The sequence below is a fragment of the Podarcis raffonei genome, chromosome 12 (genome assembly GCF_027172205.1).
Source record: "Podarcis raffonei isolate rPodRaf1 chromosome 12, rPodRaf1.pri, whole genome shotgun sequence".
In the NCBI taxonomy this organism is placed as follows: Eukaryota; Metazoa; Chordata; class Lepidosauria; order Squamata; family Lacertidae; genus Podarcis; species Podarcis raffonei.
In genome coordinates, this window is record NC_070613.1 from 18,815,146 (window position 1) to 18,841,392 (window position 26,247).

At 41.1% G+C, this 26,247-nt stretch overlaps 1 protein-coding gene and 1 long non-coding RNA gene across 5 annotated transcripts in view; one reads left to right on the forward strand and one right to left on the reverse strand.

The window, feature by feature from the left end:
* ITGB1 (integrin subunit beta 1) overlaps positions 1 to 21,005 on the forward strand; it is a 31,856-nt gene extending 10,851 nt beyond the window's left edge. The window contains exons 4-17 of one of the 2 annotated variants that reach the window (XM_053359540.1): positions 3,748 to 3,970; positions 5,025 to 5,195; positions 6,176 to 6,414; positions 7,359 to 7,514; positions 8,485 to 8,580; positions 9,420 to 9,509; positions 11,042 to 11,182; positions 11,278 to 11,480; positions 13,317 to 13,555; positions 13,988 to 14,210; positions 15,656 to 15,888; positions 16,215 to 16,381; positions 17,274 to 17,354; positions 19,814 to 21,005. In XM_053359540.1, coding sequence (XP_053215515.1) covers positions 3,748 to 3,970; positions 5,025 to 5,195; positions 6,176 to 6,414; positions 7,359 to 7,514; positions 8,485 to 8,580; positions 9,420 to 9,509; positions 11,042 to 11,182; positions 11,278 to 11,480; positions 13,317 to 13,555; positions 13,988 to 14,210; positions 15,656 to 15,888; positions 16,215 to 16,381; positions 17,274 to 17,348 — 2,256 coding nt within the window. In that variant the 3' untranslated portion in view covers positions 17,349 to 17,354; positions 19,814 to 21,005. The remainder of the gene's footprint in view (positions 1 to 3,747; positions 3,971 to 5,024; positions 5,196 to 6,175; positions 6,415 to 7,358; positions 7,515 to 8,484; positions 8,581 to 9,419; positions 9,510 to 11,041; positions 11,183 to 11,277; positions 11,481 to 13,316; positions 13,556 to 13,987; positions 14,211 to 15,655; positions 15,889 to 16,214; positions 16,382 to 17,273; positions 17,355 to 19,813) is intronic. The other variant, XM_053359541.1, reaches the window with a different exon arrangement.
* LOC128398451 (uncharacterized) lies at positions 2,427 to 24,668 on the reverse strand. 3 transcript variants are annotated; one of them, XR_008327121.1, is made up of 5 exons: positions 21,943 to 24,668; positions 21,009 to 21,055; positions 15,206 to 15,464; positions 10,389 to 10,501; positions 2,427 to 3,456 (listed from the first exon to the last, which is right to left on the reverse strand). It is a non-coding gene; the product is annotated as an uncharacterized LOC128398451 (long non-coding RNA). The 3 variants fall into 3 exon arrangements; XR_008327119.1 differs by lacking the exon at positions 21,009 to 21,055; XR_008327120.1 differs by lacking the exons at positions 21,009 to 21,055; positions 21,943 to 24,668 and having other exon boundaries at positions 15,206 to 15,656.
* Between the last annotated feature and the right edge of the window lie 1,579 nt (positions 24,669 to 26,247).

Here is a 26,247-nt window from a genome sequence, read left to right on the forward strand (position 1 = left end):
TTCCTTGCCATTTCTCTCAATTAATACTCCATTGGGAAAAGAAATAAGTGTGTCCCTTATGCATCAGTTGAAATATTTTGACTTATTTACAAGTTATCTATCAAATAGCATGCTGTGACTGTTCTGCTTTCCAACTGTAATGATCAGATTGGCACTACTAGCTGTATCCATATATAGCTTAGTTCACACTGCTCTTTTTCCATGCCCCCTTCCCTACACAGGGACAGGGGTGTTTGTCATGTGGACATAAGTAGTTGACTTGTATGCATGAAATAGTCCGAGGTCTCTTGAATGCCAGGTGAAGGGGGTAGAGAGGCGAATTCTCTGAAATGATCCACGTTGCCCTGATTAGCTAGAAGCACTTGCTATCTGCAGTTGGAACCAGGCGAATGGGTAAATTCTTCACTCTGTTACTAAAATCTTTTTTTATTTTAAGAATGCAGTCTCCTTAGGCTTTGTCCTCTTCCTTTTGCCAGTAGCAAGGACTCTGCCCCCTCCCAAGTTCTCCCTCATAGTTATTTAAAATCATTCCACTCCGGAGTCTCTCTGTCTGGATTTAATTATATTCTCCTGGTGATATTAGAAGGGCAGTAACTTTAGCTGCAGACAAAGCAGGTGGACAGGGAAACAGAATTTTCTGTGCGTTTTAAATCTAGTTTGACTTCTGGAATGTCCTGAGTCCTAAGTTCTGATACAATCCTTAGGCCTAGTTTCACAGAGGTGGTTAAACCTCTGTATGGAATGTACTATTTCAGACTGCAGATCGGGACTTGCATGCTTGAATACTTCTCCAAAACAACGGCCGCAAAAATAACAAAAATCCATGCACAGAGATAACTGAAAATGCCTATCTTTTACAGGCCTTTTAATTCATGAGATACAGAGAAGACATAATATACATAACTTGTTTTTTTAAATTGTGATTAATAGTTTTGTTTTTGATTGCCGTACCCTATCCTAAAGTCTACAGACAAAGAGTGGGATATAATTTTTTTTTAATGATAAAAGCAAAATGTTGAAGAGAAGACTAGACTAGAGCCCTGCTTCTGACAGATACAGTTTCCACTAACAGTGAATAGCTTCCTGTGTTTCTAACCTCCAAAATAAAATAACTGTATTCTGCTTTGCAACTTTGCCCTGGCCTTTGACACCCAAGGTGTATATTTTCAGGACCCACTCTACTGCTGTGAGCATAAATTGTTTTAAACTGTTAAATAGTAAATTTCAGCAACCTGCCTTGGAACCTTACAGTGAAGAAGTCAAATAAATTACAGTAGTATGGTATGTTGAAGCCAGAAAAGGCAAAACTTAACTTGGTCCCTTTTTGTTTTTCCACTGCTTGTTAATTTTAATAGTTCCTTTCTAGGGCCATTGCTAGTTTGCACAATTTGTACTTGGTTTGCTGTTTTGTTCACTGGTGTTTTCCCACTAAACTTTAGGGGATAAATACAATGTATGAACTGGGCTGTCTGACAGATACAGCAAAGAGCAGTTCCTATCCTCCTGGTCATCCTTTTACAGAAATTGCTTCCAGACACATCCGTGTGTGTGAAAGTGATAAAACACAAATTGCTTTTGTGCTGTAGCATATAATAATGGTACTTCATTGGATTTTACATGCAAAGTGTCAGGTATTGGCTGTTTGGTCGTGTGGTCATGTGGTCATGTAAACCAGCAGACAGCAATGACTCACTGTTCCATTCTGGGTCTCGGATGGGCTGCTTTGATTATACTTCCTCAGGAACCTGTCTGGCTTCTTCCTCTGGGGCTCCTATATATTTAAAATAGGGGGAACGAGCCATAGCTGAGTGGCAGAGTCCTACGCTTTGCACGGAAAGGGTCCCAGGCCCAGCCCCTGGGATCTCTAGTTTAAAAAGGTCAAGCAGTAGCTGATGTGAAACACCTCTTCCTTAAACCCCAGAGAAATGCTGTCAGCCAAAGCAGAGAACTCTGGGCTAGATGGACAATGATTCTGACGGGGGTGGGGCATTCAGCTTCTTATACTAGTGACGAAAATTGTGGAAACCTTTTGGAGAAAGTGTATTTTCGAGGGTTGGTTGTAATACCTTAAAATTATATATCAATGGAAAGATAATTTAATGGAGAATGTAATGCAACAAAGATTGTTCAATTATCTGTATTCTGTCAAAAGTTATAGCCAAATAACCAGAAAAAGGAATTTTTAGAGAGCCAGTCAGGTGTCATCTTGTTTTGGCAATGATGGCTAATAACACCACTTTTTTTTTTGGAGTAATACCATAAAATTATATATAAATGAAAATACAATTTTGGCCACTATTGTACGTTCTTATCAAGATGCTACACATGTGTATTGTGTACTTATTTCTAAGAGGAAAGAATTTAACTTTGGCATCCTCCACACTTGAAGGTACACATACATACATACATACATACATACATCTAACCATGCTCAAGGCAGTTTACAGCATGAAAAAATACATAACAACATTATAACAAAAGGAGTCAAAAACAATGAATAAATCGTTTTTTAAAAAACACAACCAAACAGAACAGTTTCCACATATATCACAATATCTAAAATAAAGATACAATAAATCAACAGCAACAACTCCTTGCTGCCCCCGTCCAAAACCACCCCAACCCAAGATTCTGTTCAGCTTTTGTAGCTCTCAGGCCAGGTGAAAAAAGGCTTGCAAGGCAGGGGGCAGGTCCTCCAGGACTGAGAGCTATGATGGGGTAACTCTTCATCAAACGAATACATTACTCCCTCACTCCCTTCAGAAGTGATCTCGCTAAAATTATGTATAAAGCCTTCCTGGTTTTGGTGTCTTCCTCACGGTTGCAGGCACACTAACAATGACAATGTGCAGGCCCCCCATCAGATTTGTTGTTGGCTCTTTCTTTCTGTGCCTGGACTAAACACTTAATTATGTCCCACAACTGAGCAGTTTTTCTGGCTGTGTTGTCTCTCGAGTTCAGTTCCTGCCCTGTCTCCTCTGCCTCTCCGGCACTTGGCTCCTGGCAAGAGGCCAGCTGGTTTTGGCTTTACTGCTCCATCACACACCCCTCTGCTGGAAGCAAGAGCCTGTTCTTTCAAATGGGAGGACTTCTTCCTCTCTGAGTCTGCCTCACATCTCTTTCATTCTCCTCCTCTCCTCGTAGCTTGTGGTTGCAACCGTGACCCACGCCCACACCGGTGTCATGACTCCTTTTCTGAGTCTGTGCCCTTACAGTCTGCCCTGCCCATCCTGCAGCTGTCTCCTGTTTTTGCTAGCTCTGCTAGGCCCTTGCATCTCGACCCTTCCCCCAGGACTTCCTTGCAGGGACAGGTGATAGCTTTGAAACCTACCAAGCCCGCTTACAGCATCTTTCTTGAAAACTACTGTCAAGCTAGTTTACTCTGAACTGCTCATCACTAGAACATTGCTGAATTCCATTCCATTTTTATGCTGCTTTCAATCGTCTTCCAAGGAGCTATTAAAAATAGTAAAAAGGCTAAGATAACATTTGGAACAATATTACAGTTTAGCACAAAATTTAATAATTAGACTTTGCTGTACCCTGTTGTGTGTATCTTTGCATTTCTGAAAACATACATTTACTGAAGGTGATCCCCTCTTGCAACTAATATAGCAATACAAAATGAAAATCAGATTTGGTTTTTAAAATGTCAATGGTGTTTTGAATTGTATGCGGAATGAACCACGGTGGTAGTATAGTTGGAGATGAACCTACTGAGAACCTGATTTTGTTTATGTTTACTAGACCTTCTTACAAGAAGGAGAATCTACTTCAGCACAATGTGATGATTTGGAAGTTTTAAAAACTAAGGGCTGCCCTCCAGATGAAATAGAAAATCCCAGAGGCTCACAAGCTATGCCAAAAAACAAGGAAGTAACCAATCGTGTCAAAGGGGCTGCTGAGAATCTTAAACCGGAAGACATTACTCAGATTCAACCACAGCAAGTGCAATTAAAGCTGCGAATAGGTAAGGATGTCAGATTAACAGTGATGTCTTATTCTTTATGTTCTCAGCATTATTCAAGAAATTGACTAGAACTGTCAAAACATTGAGATAGATAGATAGATCAATCTAGCTTCAACTGAGGTGGGAACATTGTACCTTGACGTTCTAGTAGTTTCCCCACCTTAAGTATATTGCCTTGAGCAGCATTGGTCAGAATGGCAACTCAAATGCCTTTCGACAGACACTTGGACATGGACATTCAACTTACCCTATTCAGGAAACGCATCTGAAGCTCTTAAATGACCAGTCTTCATGAAACATGGTGTGGGATAATTTCCAGAATATTGGGGCTTTCTAAACAATTTTGGTACATGCATAAATGGTTTAAGATTCATTTGGGGTCAAAAATGCTTTTCTTCACCCTGAAAGTGCTTTGGAACTGCTCAGAGGAAACACAGAATGTGCCCCAGGCATTGACAACCGCGATACATATTTTGGAGTGTTTAGCGAGCAGGAACTGGAAATGTACCAAAATATGTGTTTACCATTGGAAACAGCAAATGGATTATCCTATTGGAAGTATCCTTCTAAGTAGATTTGGGCCCCATCTGCACTGCACGTTGAATTCATGATCATACCACTTGAAGCAGTCATGGCTTCTCCCAAAGTATCCTTGTTAGGAGATCCCAATGTCCCTCTAGCTATACTTGTGTGGCAAGGCCACGAACCCTCCCCTTATGTTGGAATAAAGGGCCAACTTCTTGGGGCCACGTGCCAGTGGTGTGCAGGGCCAAAGGCAAATGTGGGTGGAGCAACAGGTGTGACTTCGTACAGTGGACTATTTTCCACTTATGCCAAAGAGGTTTTAAAATAAACTGACACCTCACACACAGATCTCTGCCCTCCATCCAGGCAAGGAAGAGGCGGCCTCACAGCTCAAGGATATATTCTAGCAAGACAGAGGCACTAAGCATAGGGTGGAAGTGTCAGTGCACTTATATGTTTAGCGTACTTACTGTCTAGTGTCATTATGGAATTTTTGATTTAAAACCTTTATTTCTTTTTCTGGGATTAGGGGAACCACAGACATTTTCATTAAAATTTAAGAGAGCTGAAGATTATCCCATTGATCTTTATTACCTTATGGATCTCTCCTACTCTATGAAAGATGACTTGGAGAATGTGAAAAGCCTTGGAACTTCTCTCATGAGTAAAATGAAGAATATAACTTCAGATTTTCGAATTGGTAATAATTTTGTTTAAGATCATTATAAATTAGGGCTAGCTTTTCTTTACAAAGTTCTGTTTATCATGTCAAAATGTAAAGAGAAATATACATGTGTAATATGCATGTGCTCAGAAATATAAACATGATTTAGTAAGTTTGTGCTAGGAGAAGAAAATGCATACTTTTATAACATAGATTCTGTATTAGATTGCTGCTGGATAAAAACAGTTTTGGATAGAGCAAACCTGAGAGCCTATATGCAAGCTAGTGGAAGCAAGGATTATAATAGGTTGCATCAAATCTAAGGCATACTCACAGTAGACTATTTGGGATCAGTAGACTTAAGTTAATCAAGTTTATTGTCACTGCTTTTGTTCTAAAGATCACTTAAGTCATATACAAACTTAACACATAGTATTTAAAGCTGGTCCTCAGAATAGACCCACTAAAGCTTCTGGACATACCCAATGAGTAGTTTGAATGGATCTACTCTTAAGTAGGACTTTGTTGAATACAACCCAAAGTTGATTGGTTTCTATGTAAACATTGGAATTCCTACTGGGTTTCATATACAGCCTCTTGAGAAAGTAAAGTGTCTACATGGTCCCAGTTCATAGCACTCCTTCCATGCAATATATCCTTCCTTTTGGGATGAACACATGCACAAAAGAAACCCACATGACAACCAGATAGCCTCTCCGGGTTTCCAAACATGTCTAATGTGTAGAAGACATTCAGTATAACCCTTGCTAAGGGTGAGTTCTGACCCTTCAGAACCACTTCCTCCTGGACACTTCATTACCTGGTAGACCAAGCTTCCCATTGTTTCCTGATGAAAAAGAAGGTCTTTTGTGGGAATGCAACCTGCCCTGCAACTTGGTGGCTTCTCTATAGGGCTTTCTATTGATCTCAGAACTAATAAGAGTTCCATTGTACGTCCTCTCTCTTTCTCTCTCTCTCTCTCTCTCTCTCTCTCTCTCTCTCTCTCTCTCTCTCAGGTTTTGGCTCTTTTGTTGAAAAAACTGTAATGCCTTATATTAGTACTACGCCAGCCAAACTCAAGAACCCATGCACCGTTGACCTTAACTGTACAAGCCCTTTTAGCTACAGGAATGTACTCAACTTTACCAGCGATGGAAATCTGTTCAACCAGCTTGTAGGTGATCAACAGATTTCTGGCAATCTGGATTCTCCTGAAGGTGGATTTGATGCAATAATGCAGGTTGCTGTTTGTGGTGTAAGTGTATTTTCATTTCTTTTGGATATTACTATAAATGCAATTGACTTGTAGACCCTTGGCTGTTATTCAGATTTAATGGATCAAAAGTGTTAATTTAACTTCCTGGACACAAATGTTGAAAAGGTACAGTGATAAGTAGCTAAAAGCCAGTGAGGATCCTTAAAAGGCATACAACCACATGTGTACTCATAAGGGTTTGTTTGTTGCAGCTCTGGCACAGGAAACAAAAGGCGTAGTCACTGTGTACTCTCTCTCTCTGTTCAACAGCAACAAAAGGTTTCAGTCACCAGTCTATGATTTGCAGACCCTCTCTCCTACTGCTTCTGGTCTTGCTCCTATAAAGTCTAGCTGCTGATTTTCAGTTCTAGTAGTTGTTAGCCAGCAGTGTATTTTGAGAGAACCCTGCTCATGTCCCCCACTCCACCTCGCCCCAGACACACTTTGCTAGTAAAGATATAGAGTAAAACCCTGGACCAGAACTCTGATCTGGATGCCCAAGTACCGTGATGACTGGTGCCAGCAATTTTCAGAGGGAATTGGGAAGGCGACTTCAGTGTACAAATGGAATCCTCCCCCTCTCTTGCTTTGAAGCTTTCTGAGTCAATCTCCAGTTGCAAAGGTTGCATGGTAATTTCTTCATGCCTCTTGACCATAAGCTGGAGTAACTGTATCCTAGTGCCAACACATCCCAGCTGTCACTTCCGGGTGTGTTCAGGTGGCTTCTTCCCACATTACGTTTTTATGTCATGCACATGTTCTTGAAGCTACTATCAAAACTGTACAGTAGTGACGGGAAGAGAGGTTATTTATATCTTTCCATTTGCTAAAACTCCATGGGGATACTGATCACTCATTTTTCAGTTTTCTCTGCTACCATATTCTTTCACAATGATCTATGCTTTTATATATATATATATATATATATATAATTTCTTTTCAAGTCAAAACTTGGATGGAGAAATGTCACTCGGTTGTTGGTATTTTCTACGGATGCTGGATTTCATTTTGCTGGAGATGGAAAACTTGGAGGAATTGTCTTGCCAAATGACGGGCGATGTCATTTAGATAACAATATGTACACAATGAGCCATTATTATGTAAGTATGTTTAAGAGAATGTTTAATTTTGTGTTTACATGTATGTTAGCCTCCCTCTCTCTCTCTCTCTCTCTCTCTCACACACACACACACGCAAATATACACACGTGTAGAAATGGGAGACAATCCCAGTATACTCCCCCCCCCCAATGTAGAAGAATGCTTTGAGAAGAACACCCGTTAAAAGTTTAGCTTATAATTTAAACTTTTAAAATAGCAAGGTCTGTAAGCTTTCATGGACCAGTGCTAGCAGAGCTTGTATGTAAAAACATGTAGAGATTTTTAATTTTGTTATAGTTGTTGTTGTTTAGTCGTTTAGTCGTGTCCGACTCTTCGTGACCCCGTGGACCAGAGCACACCAGGTACTCCTGTCTTCCACTGCCTCCCGCAGTTTGGTCAAACTCATGTTTGTAGCTTCGAGAACACTGTCCAACCATCTCGTCCTCTGTCGTCCCCTTCTCCTTGTGCCCTCCATCTTTCCCAGCATCAGGGTCTTTTCCAGGGAGTCTTCTCTTAGTAGCCCTCACATTTTTCTTCATGGAGGAAGAATGCCAAGTTTGGTTTGCCTGTTTTAAAACCAAGTTATCCTACTTTGCTAAAACTCCTTTTCTGAATCCAGAGAGAAACCCAAGAACTGGAGAACATTTATTTAACTGGCAAAATACAAGAAAAAGCCTAAGTAATGCTTTGATAAGAATGAAGAATCGGAGAATTAGAGGCTTCTGTTAAAAAAAAAAAATTTTTTTTCCCTTCCAGTAGCACCTTAAAGACCAACTAAGTTAGTTCTTGGTATGAGCTTTCGTGTGCATGCACACTTCTTCAGATACAGGCTTCTGTTAATGAGAGTTGATGGATTGCTTTTAAAAAAAATGTTTTTGACTCTTATGTTTGCTCTTGCTTCTATTTGTATATAAGAATGTTATTGTGTGTGAAATTCAAGTATATATAAAATGTAAACTTCATTCTTCAGGATTATCCCTCCATTGCACACCTTGTTCAGAAGCTAAGTGACAATAATATTCAGATAATATTTGCTGTTACACAAGAATTTCAACCAGTTTACAAGGTAAGAGCAAGTGACAAAAGCTTCTATAGAGTCCCTTCCCTCACCAGCTGAGATTTCCCAGCCTGAAAATGCCTCCACCCACACGACCAATGGTGCTCCCTAGGCAATAATGGTATTTACCCCCACCCACCCTAGGTGGGAATGTAGAGAGAGTTGATGGGTTGCAGTTGCCCCACCCCTGTTCTATGCATGTATTAGAAACTTGAGAAATTGAATTCTGTATAACTATGGTTTTCTATATGGGACACGGGTGGCACTGAGCCTAGGGCTTGCTGATCGGAAGGTTGGCGATTTGAATCCCCACAACGGGGTAAGCTCCCGTTGCTCGGTCCCAGCTCCTGCCAACCTAGCAGTTCGAAAGCACGTCAGAGTGCAAGTAGATGATAATAATAATAATATATTATTTATACCCCACCCATCTGGCTGGTTTCCCCAGCCACTCTGGGCAGCTTCCAACCAAATATTAAAAACAATATACAGCATCAGACATTAAAAACTTCCCTAAACAGGGCCACCTTCAGCTGTCTTTTAAAATAAATAGGTACCGATCTGGTGGGAAGGTAAACAGCGTTTCCATGCACTGCTCTGGTTTCACCAGAAGCGGCTTAGTCATGCTGGCCACATAATCTGGAAAAACTGTCTGCGGACAAATGTCGGCTCCCTCGGCCAGTAAAGCGAAATGAGCGCCGCAACCCCAGAGTCATTCACAAGTGGACTTAACTGTCAGGGGTCCTTTACCTTTTTTATGGTTTTCTATAAATGGCATTTTGTGTATAGAATTAATCTATCTGCTGCTTATGATTTTAACTGAATATTTTTCTCACTCTTCTCATGTAAAGGAGCTCAAGAATTTGATTCCAAAATCTGCAGTGGGAACACTCTCTTCAAACTCCAGTAACGTGATTCAACTGATAATTGATGCCTACAATGTGAGTTCACCAGTTTTCACCCAAAGACAACGTGTTTTGCATACATACACCCAAAGACAACATGTTTTGCATAAAATAAAGGATGTATGGGGGATCCGGACCTGGCCAAATATACATATACATATACACACAAGTCAAGTTTGACAGGTGGACAGGGCCACCCCCTTGTCGATTGACCTGATGTTGCAATGGCAATCTTCACTTGCATGGTTTGAAATCAAATGTATAAGCAAAAAATGTGTGCAGTATTTCTCTATTGCCATCAGTCAGCTGATTGTCAGCACTGAAGAAACCCTTTGTGCAGTGCTTCTCCAGCACTGATGATCAGCTGATTTGGTGGTGGCTTCAAAGAACCTTTTGCCAAGCCCTGCCTTTACTTGCCCCACACTTGTCACATACATCATCAGGTGTAGGGCAGGTAGCCATGGCTTGGACTCTTGTTCCCTATCCCCATCCCTTATTTAAGCAGATGAGGTTCTGGGTTGTATATGTAGTATAAAAAGAGTTGGTAGCTTCCCATTCTAGCCACCCAGAGACCTTGCTCACAGGGCAAGACAGGTTTGAGCAGATTACACTGGTCCTGGCTTCACTGCAGTGGCTGTCAGTTAGTTTCCAGACCCAGTTCAAAGTGCTGATTTTAACCTATAAAGCCTTAAACAGTCTGCAGTCCTTTTCAATATGTTTGTGTGTGGTTTATCGGGGGAGGAGTCGGGAGAGGAAAATAGCAGTGCTGATCTTATCAGAACTACAATTTTATCAATCTCTTTTATCCGTTTTGTAAGCTACAATGACGCTGGCTGCACAAAACCCACAAGAAAACAGTAACACTAGTTCAAAACTTGCTGTGTCAAGATACAGAGAAAACTAATACAGTGGTACCTTGGTTCTCAAATTTAATCCGTTCTGGAAGTCGGTTCCAAAATCAAGACGTGCTTTCCTATAGAAAGTAATGCAAAATGGATTCATCCGTTCCAGTCGTTAAAAAACAACCCCTAAAACAGCAATTTAACATGAATTTTATTATCTAACGAGAACATTGAACCATAAAATGAAAGCAATAAACAATGTCACACAGTCAATCAGTAGCTAAACTTGGTTCCACGCAATAACAAAAACAAAACAAAAAAGAGCCACAAAAATGCAAAATAAATAACAAAAACAGACAGAACTCAGCATAACTCTCAAAACCTAAGTGTGGCACTCAAAACGGAGCAAGTTCGGCTTCCGGAAAAAGTTTACGAACAGGGACGCTTACTTCCGGGTTTGCAGTGCTTGGATTCCAAGTTGTTTGAGTACCAAGGTGTCTGAGAACCAAGGTACCACTGTAGTCCCTTCAGAAATGCACGTTGTAAAAGGACTAGTTAGAATCTGTTGAACATGTATATCTTGCAAAAGAGTATTTTCCAAGTGTTTTTAAGGAACTGTTTGGACAATTTGGGAGACCACAGAGTAGGAAAAACCTGTGGCTTTCCAGATGAAGTTGGGCTGCATGTTCCATTATCCTTCACTAAACTACTTGACTTTTGTGTTAGTCATTGTCTTCAGAAGTCATTCTGGAAAACAACAAACTACCAAAAGAAGTCACAATTGAATATAAATCTTTCTGCAAGAATGGAGTGAATGGTACAGGAGATGAAGGAAGAAAGTGCTCCAACATTTCAATTGGAGATGAGGTAACTTTCTGCATTCTGGAATCGGTGTGCTATTGCTTCACCCCCTCTAATCAGTGTCAAACAATTTACCTGTGTACTCTTTATTTTGCTTACAGGTTAGCTTTGAGATTAAAGTAACAGCCAACCAGTGTCCAGAAAAAGGGCAGGGTGAAACCATTAAAATCAAGCCACTAGGTTTCACTGAAGAGGTAGAAATTAATCTGGAGTTCATCTGTGAATGTGAATGTCACAAGGACGGAATTCCAGACAGCCCTATTTGCTTCTTTGGAAATGGAACATTTGAGTGTGGTGCCTGCAGGTAGATAAATATTAATGTTTTCTCTCTCCCTCAGATAAATCTGCTAGGAAATAAAGTATCCCTTGACTGTAAATGGCCTCCAAAAATATCCCCGACTTGACAGAAATGTAGTTGGAAGACCTTTCCCTGATTCTTCTTGGGTGGAATCAGCAATGTGCTGTCCACCAGCTCAGGAGAACCTCCATGTATTCCTCACATGCTTCAGGGTTGAGTCTCGACACTGAAAATAGATGCTTTGGAGAACTCACAAGAGTCCCTATTCTCTGCCACTCCCCTTTTCCTCCTACTTTAAATGGCCCTTCACTCATTTTTTTCATTCATCATTTCTATCCACAATCTGCCTCTCTTTCTCCAAACCTCAGGTTTCCCCCAATTCCTAGCACGTATCTCATTTTCCTTCTCATTTTCACATCTCCTGCTCTTTCTGCACTGCGTCTTCACCCACTTCCCCTTGCTTGGCAGGTCAATGTAATCATTATTTCATTTTTCTCTCACTACCCCCCGCTACTTCATTGTTTGCTTAGCTTGGACCATTTCCCGTCCTTGTTTCTTTCTTAACCTCTTTCCTTCCTGTGCCACATAATCCTTACATAAAGAGATGTTGTGTGTCCTTTCTCCTCATATAGGAAAAAATGTATGAATAAAGGGAAGGGAACCCAAGTCATCTCCTTAAGCAAGCATGAAATTTGTATTTTAATGCTGGGCCTTCAGGTACCTTCAGTCATATCATACTGGCCCCTCCTGCCTTCCTTTCCCCCATGAACACCGGCTGCTTATTCCTACCAGGGTCTTTAAATTCCCATGTTTTGGAAAAAGTAATTTTGACCACACTGTTTTGTTTTTGTTTTTTAAAGTGAACTTTCCTGCCTTTGGGCCCTCAAAAACATTCAGAGAGAGAGAGGCACTGAAAACAGACTGGTAAAACTGGAGGGGAGCATTCTGTGGCCTCTGCCACTAAGTAGAGATCTGAGGGTGACAGGGAGGCTACAACACACCCACACACCCAGATGATGATCATGTCAGGGAGAAGAGGAACATGGCCCCCACCCATCAGGCAGAGAAGAAATGGTTGTGAGGAGCTTCCTTTCTCCTCCCTGCGAGAAAGGACGGTGCTACAATGCTCACTTCCTCCTCTGCTCCCAGTTCTTTTTCCTCTTGTATCCTGTATTGTGAGCCTGCTGGGCATGGACTACCTTTCCTGTTTTAACTTAGAAAATAGCGTTTTGAAAATGCTAGTTACTTTATGGGTGTTGTTTTTATCTGTTTGAGTCCTGTGGGGAATAAAGTGGGCAATAAACAAATATATAACTACTACTACTACTACTACTACTACTACTACTACTACTACTTCTTCTTCTTCTTCTTCTTCTTCTTCTTCTTCTTCTTCTTCTTCTTCTTCTTCTTCTTCTTCTTTAAGTGGTGAATATTAATACTGTTGCAGGCTGATTGGACCTGTTCTTAAGTGCAATTGTAGCAGACAATTCTTCAAGACCTTTCTAGCATAGAAAAATGAATGTCTGGTGTGTCAAGCAGGCATGTGCCTCATTTCACCTTTGGAATAAATTAGCATTTATATTATTTTTACAGCAATTAGTAGCAGCTGCTATATTAATGAACTTAGTAGAAGAGTCATTCAGCAGCTTCCCCAAACTGCTGCTCTTGAGTTTTGGAACGTCTGCCTCTAGGATGAATCATGCTCTCGTGAAAGAGACTGTTTCCTGTATCTATGCACCAGTATCTCATCCCACCCCCTTCTCAATATGTATATAAGGGAAAAGAAAGTTTTGCATTGATTTTAGTTAACAGTTTAGTAATGAGAACCATTTTCTCTTTTAGGTGTAAACCAGGACGTATTGGAAAGCTCTGTGAATGCAGCATGGATGAAGTAAACAGTGAAGATATGTCAGGCACCTGTAGACCAGCAAACAGTTCAGAAATATGTAGTAACAATGGAGAATGTATTTGTGGACAGTGTGTGTGCAGGAAGAGAGAGAATGCAAATGAGATCTACTCTGGCCGGTTTTGCGAATGTGATAACTTCAACTGTGATCGATCTGATGGCTTGATTTGTGGAGGTAATGAACAGACCCTTTTAAATTGTGAGGATTCAGAAGTTCCTCTGGAGGAAGGGGAATGCTTGGGTGCAGTCCTGTACTTATTTCTAAGCGTGATACTGCTGTGCAGTACAGTACACAGTAATACTATTAGTAAAAGGAGAGAGGCTTTTTCTGAAGAGAATCATACACTGTAGCCCTTATTGTATGCCTTCACAAGACTTTAATTTATAAATTTACAAGAAACATCAAGTAAAAGGCAGGGGTTATGTGGCCTAGAATTCAACCACCAGATCTGGTCCTATCTTACCCAGGCCAAGTTGTTCAGCTACAGCTCCTCTATCTACAGTGTGTACTTCCTTTGGCCCTTTTTTGTGGGCAATTGTTATGGCAATTGTTGATGTTCAATTTCATGTGCTTTATAGAAACTAAATACCTATCTTTTTATTGCAGGACATGGTGAATGTAAATGTCGTGAGTGTGAATGTGCAGAAAATTATACAGGCTCTGCTTGTGATTGTTACATGGATACCACCCCATGCGTAGCTGGAAATGGGCAAATCTGTAATGGCAGAGGAATCTGCAAGTGTGGAGTCTGTAACTGCACAGATCCCAAATTTACGGGGCCAACATGTGAATTGTGCCCAACCTGCCCTGGAGTTTGTGCAGAGCACAAGTAAGGCTTTTGGATTTTTAAATAATAAAATAACTTCCTGCTGGGATATTTGCAAATTGCTCCTGAGGAATTTTTGTGTTCCCCTTTGTACAAGGAGCTGTTTCTTGTGGCCCATGTTTTTGCTTTGCTTTGCTTTCTCTCTCTCTCTCCCTCTCTCCCCCTCTCCCCCTCCCCCCCCCAAACAAAAAATTCTTAAGCTGGAGCAAAAATTATTGGTAATTAGTGTTTTAGTGTTTTATTATATTGGTTTTCTTATTGTAAACTGCCTTGGGGTTTTTTTCTTGGGTATACTGAAGTGTGTAACTTTTCAGTTTAAAAAATAAATAGTACCTGCACTTGCAGATACCATTTAAAGCCAACTAGTATATCTTAAGGGGATGGGGGTGGCGCTGTGGGTTAAACCACAGAGCTTAGGCCTTGGGGATCAGAAGGTTGGCGGTTCGAATCCCCGTGACCAGGTGAGCTCCCATTGCTCGGTCCCTGCTTTTGCCAACCTAGAAGTTCGAAAGCACGTCAAAGTGCAAGTAGATAAATAGGTACTGCTCTGGCAAGAAGGTAAACGGCGTTTCCGTGCGCTGCTCTGGTTCGCCAGAAGCGGCTTAGTCATGCTGGCCACGTGACCCGGAAGTGTCTTCGGACAGCGCTGGCTCCCGGCCTCTTAAGTGAGATGAGCGCACAACCCTAGAGTCGGGCACGACTGGCCCCTACGGGCAGGGGTACCTTTACCTTTTTATATCTGTGCAAAAACTGCACTTGAGTGCACCCAGTTATTTCACAGCATTGTAGTTCAGTTGCTGAATACCTATTACTAGAATGTATTAGCAACTCATTTTAAATATGCTAAATTTCTTCCTTTCTTTTTTAATATGCTGCCTTTCAGGATGCAGTCCTCCTTCTTCCAAGTTGGCTTGGAAATAGCATGAAAATATATTAATAAAATCACAACAGCATTAAAATATAATAGTTCATCAGGATCCTTTCCATATAGTACTTACTTGGTGGCAGAAAACCCAGGATGTGGGGGAGGTGACAGTCCAGTTGGAGCAGGCGTTGATATTTTCCTGTTCGCCTGCCTCTCCTGAAATTATTTCAGTAGGCTGCATGATGGAAGATGGTTCTGTGGGGAAAGTCCAGCTGGAGCAGGCTCAGGGATGATCCTTGTCCACCTCCCTTTCTCTCTTATTCCACTGAGTGCAGTGTGATGTAGGCCCTGCGAAGCAGGCTTCTGGATGCTCTCTTAATGGATCAAAGAGGCTGTATTGAAAAGAAAGAGGAAGATGCAGCCAATGCAGTGGTAGGGAAATGTGTCTGCAGTTCCATTTCAGCTGTGTTTGAAAATTAAAGAGGACTGGAACTCAACCTCTGTTTAACTTTAGCATGCAGGAAGAACACAAAACTGCCACACTAATTTTATACTGATGTATCTTGTATCTGACTTGCATTAGGGACTGTGTGCAGTGCAGAGCTTTTAACAGAGGAGGAAAGAAGGACACCTGTGAAGAAGAGTGTTCACATTTTAGCTTGATACCAGTAGACCATAGAGAGAAGTTGCCACAGCCTGGACAATATAAAGCACAGTCTCATTGCAAAGAGAAGGATATTGATGACTGCTGGTTCTATTTCACCTACTCAGTTGATTCAAACAACAATGCCATTGTCCACGTGGTAAAGACCCCAGGTATGTTTTGTTTCTAACATGGATATTGTTGGCTTTCAGCAGAGAAATAAAGTGAAAAGGGTGGAGAAAAGGTAAAGTAAAACAAAGCAAAAATAAGAAAGTGCTTAACAATATATTATCAAACATTTATTTTATTACTATCAAAATACAAAGTATTAAGCTTTACGTTTCTAGATAAATTAATTTAAAAACTGTTCTATCTGTAAAAATTAAACTCTTAAAGGCAGCAGGAATTCAGAATTTGTTTTGGCCAGACATCTATTTCCTGTTTCCACATTGTTGATTTACATCATGCTTGACTGTGCTTCGATTGCTTTGCTCCCCAGAATGCCCGACAGGTCCCGATATCATTCCCATCGTTGCTGGTGTGGTGGCTGGAATTGTTCTTATTGGTCTTGCTTTATTGCTGATTTGGAAGCTACTTATGATCATTCATGACAGGAGAGAATTTGCAAAATTTGAGAAGGAAAAGATGAATGCAAAGTGGGATACGGTGAGTGATAGCTATACACAACAGCTGGAGAATACAGCAAATGTTCTTTTGTATATTTTAGACATCCATCCCTCTAGGACAGTGGTTCCCAGTTAGTTGTCCATGTAATCCACCCAAGGGGTTCACAGCACAATTCACATAACAAAAATTACCATAGAGAAATCAAAATTACGGGGTCCATGGCTTGGCTTTTGAAAAACGGGAGGTCTGCAGTACTTAGCTAATTGGGAACCACTGCTCTAGAATAAAGCCCAGACAGCCTGGGTTAGTGTTTCTCTGGATCTTCTACCTAAACTATGCAATAAAAACTAGTGGTCTTTGGACTGGATAACTTTGACAGATAGATGTATCATCTCGTGGCTGGCTTTGAGGCTTTCATTGTGCCACCCAGGAATTTTAGATGGAGACCAAGCATTTGAACTAACAATGGTCACATTAAGTTACTCTTGATATTTACAAGTATTCCCTGGATCTTAGCTACAATGTAATTGAGCTATACAGTTTCTGTTAAGAGTCAATACATTGTGTATACAGTGGTACCTCTAGTTACAAACTTAATTCGTTCCGGAGGTCCGTTCTTAACCTGAAACTGTGCTTAACTAGAGGCGTGCTTTCGCTAATGGGGTCTCTTGTTGCCACCTCACCACCAGCACACAATTTCCGTTCTCATCCTGGGGCAAAGTTCTCAACTCGAGGTAACTCTTCCGGGTTAGCAGAGTTTGTAAGCTGAGGCATTTGTAACTCGAGGTACCACTATATATAGTTGGTACAGAAAACAGCACAATACTATATATTATTGAAATGTCATATTTGAAAGAATTGTTGAAAACCTTATTTGGAAACTGGTACACTGAAATTCTGCATTCCACATTGACCATTTTTCTACCTTCAGCAAGAAAATCCTATATACAAGAGTCCTATTAATAATTTCAAGAATCCAAACTATGGACGTAAAGCTGGTCTCTAAGTTTCCGTTCGTATTTTCCTTTCCATTTCTTTCTCTGTGCATGTCACTTTCTTCAAAGTCTGCTGTATGTGCCATTAACTAATCACTCTTACCAATCTTGCCAGCTGCTTTTTTATGAATTATGCAGTGGAGCTTAAATGAGGGGAAATAATGACCAAACTATAGTTAGGGTTGCGCTTTAGGGCCCTGTCCCCTTCTTAGTTAGATCTGAACAACTTGCCTCAGCATATGTGCAGTGCCAGCTCCAGGATGTTGGTGGCTCTCAGGCAAGGTGCACTGAAAAAAGTGGGCCAGGTAAATAGAATTCTCTTGCACTGCCTGCAGGCCTCTGTTCCCTTGAAAATTGAGAATAGCAGTACTATTGAGGGCTTTGGGATGGGCCAAATGACCAGGATTAGTGCCCTCTGGAGCTGGCCAAATTGACATATGGGCATATTATAGTCAAATACAAGAAGTATTAGGACTTAGTTAACCACCCTGCTTAATGCATTTTCATTAAAATCCATGGATTGTACTCAGCTAAATTCTGCTCAAGAGTATACCCATTGAAATTAATGGCCCTGACTAACTTGGGCCCACTCGGAGTAAAAGTTCATTGAATGCAGCTCCATAAAGACTAAATTTGCCCAGTTTTAGCTGGATTTTTAAGTTAAATACCATGTTGAGTGATCCTGCTGTTGGCTTTGACTTATACAACATCTTCCTTTTCCTTTCCCCCTACTTTTTCTGTTGGTAATCTCACACTTAAAACTTGTGACTCCTCAGCTTCTAACTCACTTTATAAACCAAGAAGTAGAAATCTTTCAGCCATCCTTCCAGCTTAGTAAAGGAAGGCCAATTTTTACAGGCAGTGAATTTTGCCTAGAAAGCTGTGAAAGAGAAGTTAGAGGCTTCCAAGTATATGCAAAGGGGAACCCATACTGTAGAGTACTTCAGTCTTGTCATGTAGCACCACGGATCTCTCCACTAGAGGACCTTGTAGTTCCCTCTTCACACGAGACTGTAGAAGTGGTGCTTTCGATCTCTCTCTCTCTTTTCCTGTGTAATATGAAGCCATCATGAGGCTGTGCTGGCTTTGTCATGTATTTCCACCCGTATGCTGTTTGCCACTCTTCCAGTATCTGCACAAGTGGGTACCAGAGGCATAATAGCTCCCAGGAAACCAGCTAAGATATTTCTGAATGCTCTGCTATCAAATTCCTGCTAATTTTCCTTGGACAGTCTTTCCTTCCTCTTGTATATTTTCACTTCACAGGAAAAAAAATGCTAGTTAAGAGGCATGAATTGTTGTTACAAGAGCTCTAAAAATGGCCATGAGTTCTTGCTTTGCCTTTTTGAGGTCCCTTTTGAAGGCAGCAAAGCAGGCAGACAACAGAATTGCCTCTATCTTGTCCTTGCAAATGGAATGTTTAGTTAGGTTGCTTGTTGGCCTGCTTTGCCCATCATGTCCTCTCCAGAAGCTCACACACTTATGTGCTTGCACTAAGCTTTGGTATAGTTAAGTGTGGCATATAAACTGCTACATTGGAAGCACATAATAGTTTTACTCTTGTTTTTTTCTATTTTATTATGTGCCCCCCCTCCACCAAGTTTAAAACATTCTGAATACTGCATAAACAATAATTCCAGAGCGTGCATGTGTATGGATGTGTTGCATGCTTATATAAAGGACCATTTGGCAGGCACACCAAGACATGCAGAAATTATGAATTCAATTCAAAGCTGCTTATAATAGGCTTTCTAATGGTGTGGAAACATTATCCGTAGCACAGGGGTTGCCAGCTGTAAGCCCACCCAGTTCACTCACTTCGATAGCACTGTCCTTGAGTAACTAAAGATGTGAATGGCTATGGTCACGATTGAGCTATGTTTTTGTGTGTCTCATAGAATAAAATGTATGAACAATTCTTGTTATAAATGAAAATTATGACAAACATTGACTTTTATTAGCTACAGGTTTCTGTATGTCTTATTATCATAGCCTCTGTTTGGCCATTCTCTTAAGGCTCTGTGAATAATAAGGTTGCAATCAGTTTGTGAGTATCTTGATACCACAATTTTGTGGTACCTTTTTTGTAGAGGAAAGATAAGAAACGCTTAAAGCACCTGTCCTTAAAAAGCATGTGCCTAAAGCCTTCATAGCTTTCACTACAGTAGCAGGTGTAGGTTTCTATTGATTTGCCATCCATATGTGTTAACCCTCTTACATATTCTTTAAAAAAAGTATACAAGGCATGATGCTTCATAAAAGCTAAAGCTGCTAGATGATCTTTAGCTATTTTTTCATGTACTTGCCTGTTGCAATCCAGTAATCCTTTGCAAGAGTTGAGGGTCAAACATGCACATGGATTTCTGGATTGGTTTGACGGTGTGTGGAATTGCTTCCAGTAAATGAGCTTTTTCAAATACTTTTACAGTAAAATTTCTTATGTCATTTGTGATATTAATAATTCTTTTTCTTCTAGGGCGAGAATCCTATCTACAAGAGTGCAGTGACAACCGTGGTGAATCCTAAATATGAGGGGAAATGAAAACTGCTTTCTAATTCTACAACTGCTTTCTAACTCCACAACACTGTATGCAATGTAGCAGTTTTGTAGTCACGGTAACATAGCTTTAGAGCAATATCGCAATGAATTTACTAATTCAATACATTACATATAGGTTTGTTTTCTATGCAGGTTTTAAAACTGTACAGTATGTTTTTATTTTTTGAAGGGTTTTTTTTCTTTTTGCAAATAGTGCCAGGAGATTGGTAAGAAAACTTGACACTGCATAGCCTCCTTAACTAAGGTCACATGGTGCCTTTCTGACCTGTATCTGGAGTGAAATGGCTAAAGTAACCAGTATAAAGGTTCTGCCTAGCCATTAAGTATTAATATTAGATCAGTTTTTCTTTTTCTTTATAGGCACATCAGGGCTTTGGTTTGCACAGTTAAAATGCAAGCCAAATAATTCTTTGTAAATTACAAAATTAACTTTAGCTTGTGAATAATGGACTTTTCGCAAGATTTAACCTTACTTGATGCAGTAAGTTTAATGAGACAGAAATCATGATGTAAAAGACAATTTAATATGTACAGATGCATTTTAAACTGTCAGGGGTGATGTATAAGAAATAGGAAGAAAAAATAGATTCAGAATAATAGCTTTAATACTGTGCCATTCTTTTTTTATGACATTGCTGCATGGTGACCGAAAAAGAATATTACTTTGTAAACTCAAATCCTGACTTTGGTACAGAAAAAAAGTCTGCCAATACATCATCTGAATGCATAAGGGCCTTAATTCATCGGTGGTGGTGGTTTTTCTAATGTTTTTGCTTAGGTTAAAGCCTGGTGCTTTGTCACCTTTTTCTTTAATGTATTTGATTTCATTTTGTGTAAGATGATTGTTGTAAAAACAACTTTTTTGCAGTCTTGGCTGTAAATTTACCTTCATATTGTAGCTAAGACTGCACAATTGTCATGTAACATGACTTTCAGTTCTGAGATAACATTGTTTGATGTGCCATGTATATTTGCCGCTGCCCATTCTGTCATGTGTTCTATACTATCCACATTCTTATTTTAAGTGCCTTTTATTTTAACAAATGTTCACTTTTTACAGTGCTATCATGGAAGTTATTTATTAAATAAAAAATCTTTTAAAACATCACACCTGAATTTTCTTTCTGCGCTTTGTAACTTAGTACCCCTTGAAGAAACCTGTCAGACTGAGGTAAAAACTATTTGAGTTATCTACTACAAATAACTTACCTGAACACAAAATATATCAGCCCTAACAATTATTATGTACAGTGGTGCCCCGCAAGACGAACGCCTCACAAGACGAAAAACCCACTAGATGAAAGGGTTTTCCGTTTTGGAGGCGCTTCGCAAAACTAATTTCCCTATGGGCTTCCTTCGCAAGACGAAAGCCCATAGGGAAATCTCTGGGACAGCGGGGAAGTGCAGCGCGTCTTCCCCACTGTCCTCGGACCTCCTCCGAAGGCTGGCGGTGGGGCGGAGAGACCTCCTCCCGCCGCCAGCCTTCGGATGGCTGTCCTGAAGACTTGCGGTGGGAGGAGGGTTTTCCTCCCCACCGCCAACATTCAGAATGCTGTTCTGAATGTTGGCGGTGGGGAGGAAAAACCCTCCTCCCACCGCAAGCCCCGGGAACAGAGGAGAAGCGCTGCGCGCCTTCCCCTCTGTTCCAGTACCTGTCCTGAAGGCTTGCGGTGGGGAGAAAAGCCCTTCTCCGCACCGCCAGCCTGGCAAGCGGTCTCCATAGGAACACATTAATTGATTTTCAATGCATTCCTATGGGAAACCGTGCTTTGCAAGACGAAAAACTCGCAAGAAGAAAAAACTTGCGGAACGAATTAATTTTGTCTTGCGAGGCACTACTGTACATAATACAAAAGTTTTTTATTGAGAAGCAGCTTTGAAATTTAATCCTAAACATACTAACTGGACCTAAGAATCTCTAAAAGAGAAAGTCTTGCAAATAAATGCTACAATCAAAATGTTGAGGAGAAACATTCTGGTTTTAGTTATACAGTAACAATAATCTAATCTTCATGTAACACTAGAGAGAGAAAAATTGGGCTTACCTGTAAAGGGTATTTTTCTTGGAGTGTATATGTTCTTGGGTGAGATTTCTCTAAGCTTGAAGGCAGGATTGCAGCTGGATTAGGGCATTTTGCTCTCAGCCAGGCACACCCCCTCCACCTGTTTACATGACTAATAGGCAGCCACCCACAATCAACATAAGAATGACAAGAAGTGGGACAAAAAAACCACACCTGAGTACTCTGGACATATGAGGCAATTTATCAATGGCCCTAATCAGATCAAATCAGAAACTTGTCAAGCAATCATAGTGAGGCCTGGAGAGCATCTCTGCACTCAAAAGAAAAATAACTTACAAGCCCAATGGTTCTTTGAGTGAAGGTGCTCTCAAGGTTGGACATGCCAAAACTGGCTACAGAAGGGGAGGGTATTAATGGCTGCCTACAACCCTGGCAGTACATGCATTGAAAAGGTTAATCTCAGAAGCTTCTGAATGAACATGCTTAGAGGCTGCATCACCCTTTGGAAGTGACTCCCATTAATTTTCACAGGGATTACTTCCAAGTAAATGCAATGTTTAGCATTAGAGTTTGCAGCCCCGACCTGTGCGTGATGATGTCCATGTTACTTTTTTGACATAACTATAGCCCCATGGTGTCTATGTGCATTGTTGTGTCCTGGAAAAGTGATACCAAATTTCACTCTTGCAATATCTTCTGTGGCAAGAGTTTCTTGTGTAACAATGGGGCCCAGTCTAGACTTGTTACTAGCGGTGACCCTGTTACAAGCTCTTATCTCAAAGGTGACCTCTAAGTGAGCAGCTAACAGCCTGACCCCTATGAGTTGTAGAAAATATCAGAAACCTAGATCTACCTGGCAATACAAGGATTGGTAAACAACCTCCTCCTGGCAGGAGGCAGACTTCAAATAGACAATGAAGATTGCTTTCAGGAACTGTAGATATAAAGTTGTGTTTCCCCCAAAATTAAGGTCATATCAAAGTCATCTCGGAAAGGAAAAACTAGCAGGAATAAGTAAACAATGGTACAAAAGACTTGAGTGTTACATTATTACCTCACTCGGGAAGTCCTCTTCATAGAACGTAAAGGTAAAGGGACTCTTGACCATTAGGTCCAGTCGTGACCGACTCTGGGGTTGCAGCGCTCATCTCGCTTTATTGGCCGAGGGAGCCGGCGTACAGCTTCCGGGTCATGTGGCCAGCATGACTAAGCCGCTTCTGGTGAACCAGAGCAGTGCACGGAAACGCCGTTTACCTTCCCGCCGGAGCGGTACCTATTTATCTACTTGCACTTTGACGTGCTTTCAAACTGCTAGGTTGGCAGGAGCTGGGACCAAGCAATGGGAGCTCACCCTGTCACAGGGATTCGAACCGCCGACCTTCTGATTGGCAAGTCCTAGGCTCTGGTTTAACCCACAGCGGCACCCGCATCCCTTCATAGAACATAGTGTGAGACAAACTGTACTTAAACCCCAAAGGAATAGTCATACTGATTTCTGAAGCAGCATCCAAACACACAGTCTCTTTAGTTCAGTGTAATAAACCAATCTTTTTCTAATTCCTGGTGTGCAAGTTATTTAGCATAAGAATTAAAGCCACACACATTTTTAACATACACATGTAGTGTTACCATGCAAAGGGTCCTACCCCTCTCAGAGCTGAATGTCGAGGAAATACATGAGTGGTAGACACACATGTGGGTTAAGACATTCACATCACAAGCCTGGATTTGATGTTTTCAGTCCAATGTAATTAACTGCAGTTTGAACCAGCTGTGTTCAAACATACTCTTACAGGGACTTTCTACTGGTTTCCTCCCCATCCCCCTTCTTCCCATCACCCACAACTTCTGAGTAACATATTGCATTTAAACTGTTAATAATTCTCTATGTGGTTTCCTTTTCTTCTAACACTTAAAATTAGCTCAGAAAGAGGTTAACCTCACACTCACTTACAAAGTAGCTATTGGCTGAGAGGGAGCTAAATGGCTGAGGTTTGAATGTGGTTATCTCCTACCAAAGAAGACTCGAGCTGCTGGAAACTGCTACGCCATACTTCTTTCCAACTGCTGCAGGAAACTGACATTTGAAGTGCAATCCTACGCCCTGATCCACCATGCTGGGGTGTGTGACATTGGATGTGAATCCTGAGATCCTCACTGCACCTGCCAAAGGCAGGGCAAGTGGAACCTACCACTAGTGCTCTTATTAGCCAGTAAAGCCCTGTAGCAGGGTGTTTTGGGGGGTGGGGGTGGAAATGGACCACTCAGGGACCTGCTGGTTCCTAAACTAGTCTGGCTACTGGCAGTGAACCCATTCTGGGCCTCTGTCCTGTGATGGCCTAGAGCTGCTACAGCAAAATCTGTCTCTGCCTCCACCTTCCATCCTGGTTACCCCGAGTACGCCTACTCATCCCTGCTACTCCCAGACAGGGCTTAAGATTGAAGCCATATTTATTTACTTGGTGAATTAATGCTGCAGAATTAATGCTGGGAGTAATCACTATAGAACTTGGACTTGCTTTGGGGCAAGTATTTATTCTGAATAAATAGCATATCTGTGGGCTCTTGCGTCCCAAAGCAGTTCATAATTATGTAGTGAACTGCCCTGTGCTCTTCAGATGAGGGGTGGTTAAAAAAAGTAATAACAATAAGAATAATAAAAATACCAACCATAATAGCATAAAACAATTTTTAAAGAAAAGTCAGGAGTGCATTCTAAGCATAGTGAAAGAAAATGTATGATTGATACTCACATGAAGAGTAGATTTGTGAGGTCACCATGTGTTCACTGTGTTGGGCTATGGCTCCCTCTGGTGTCGAAGTCAGGAATGAACAGCTCTTTGGGAAGTGGGCGGGCTCCCAGTTTGCCAAGCTTTTACCGTCATCGGACTCTCACATTACAAGTAAGGAAAAAACAAGCAAAAGAGCACACTTCCCAACAATATTAATAATATCAACCATAGCTTAACTCAAAATATAATAACCATAACATTGTGCTCTATAGGAAGAATTTCAGTTGCAGCCCATATTAGTGAGAGGCCCTAGTGATGACCTCACAAATCTACTCTTCAGGTGAGTACCACTCATACTAGTCGGTCATCGTGCAATCACTGGGTTGGGACATACCATGGCTTTCCCAATTAGGGTGGGTCCCAGCTGCAACAGAATTAATGAGGCAGGACCTGATGCAGGACCAAAGGTGCTCTCTGCTGAAGCAAAAATGCCCATCTTATAGTGCCTCATAATAGTGCTAGGAACAGACCAGTTGCTGCTCTAATGATTTCTACTTAAGAGACATTAGAAGAAAAGGCGGCCACTGTTGCCACTGATCTTGTGGAATGCGCTGCCAGATTTGTTGATCTGGGAGGCTTAAGCAACTCATAGGCCATATCAATGTATGCCCTGATCCATCTCTAGAGAGTGTGGCTGCAGACACTTTTTACCCATTGTGGAAGGGTGAAAGGATTTGAACTGGGATTCAGTGGACTTAATGCCCTTTGTTCTGTTTATGTACGGTATACATTCACTGTTCTGTGAACATCTAATGAGAGCCAAGCCTTTTCTAACGGATGCCTAGGATTTGGGCAGAAGAAAGGTAGGATCACCTCCTGCTGAACATGCAGCTTTGACAAACCTTAGACAAAAGTGATGGGTCCATCCTCAGAACTGCCCTATCTTTATGAAATGTGCTCATATGATAAGGCTCCCAGGTCAGAAAAATCTTTGAGCTGAGCTAACTGCCATAAGAGAAAGAACTTTAAAATACATAACTTTGAGGGAGACTTGTTATAGTGGTTTGAAGGGAAACTCCTGCAGGCAGGAGGGGAAATGATTAGCCACTGAAGGACATTGAAGAATAACTCCCTTTAGAAACATTTCACAAGGGGGTGAGACCAAAGTGGCGGGTGGCCCGAGGAAGATAAAACAGAGGATGTGCCAGAGGCCTGTCTCTTTAAAGTGTTTGGTTTGAGACATCTATGTAGTTCGCTTTGCAGCAAGGTGAGCAAGTCAGGCACTGTCGCTGTATGTACTGGTAAGTGACTGTCGGTGCGCCAACTGGAAAAGGCTGACCAAGTAGCCTGATATATTTGAATTGTAGATGATCTTTGTGAGCGTTGAAGGTAGAAATAATCACTGAGTTGAAACTGAGCATTCAAATGCCAGGGAGTCAAGCATAGCTATTTGATATAAAGGAAAATCTGGGAGCATACTTAAGAGTGTAGTCCTGATTTTTCCTTTTAACTGTACCTTGAACTTTATCACATCTGACACCATATTTGATGTCAAGCCAGGGAAAGTTGGGTGTAGTATGCACAAAATGGTCTG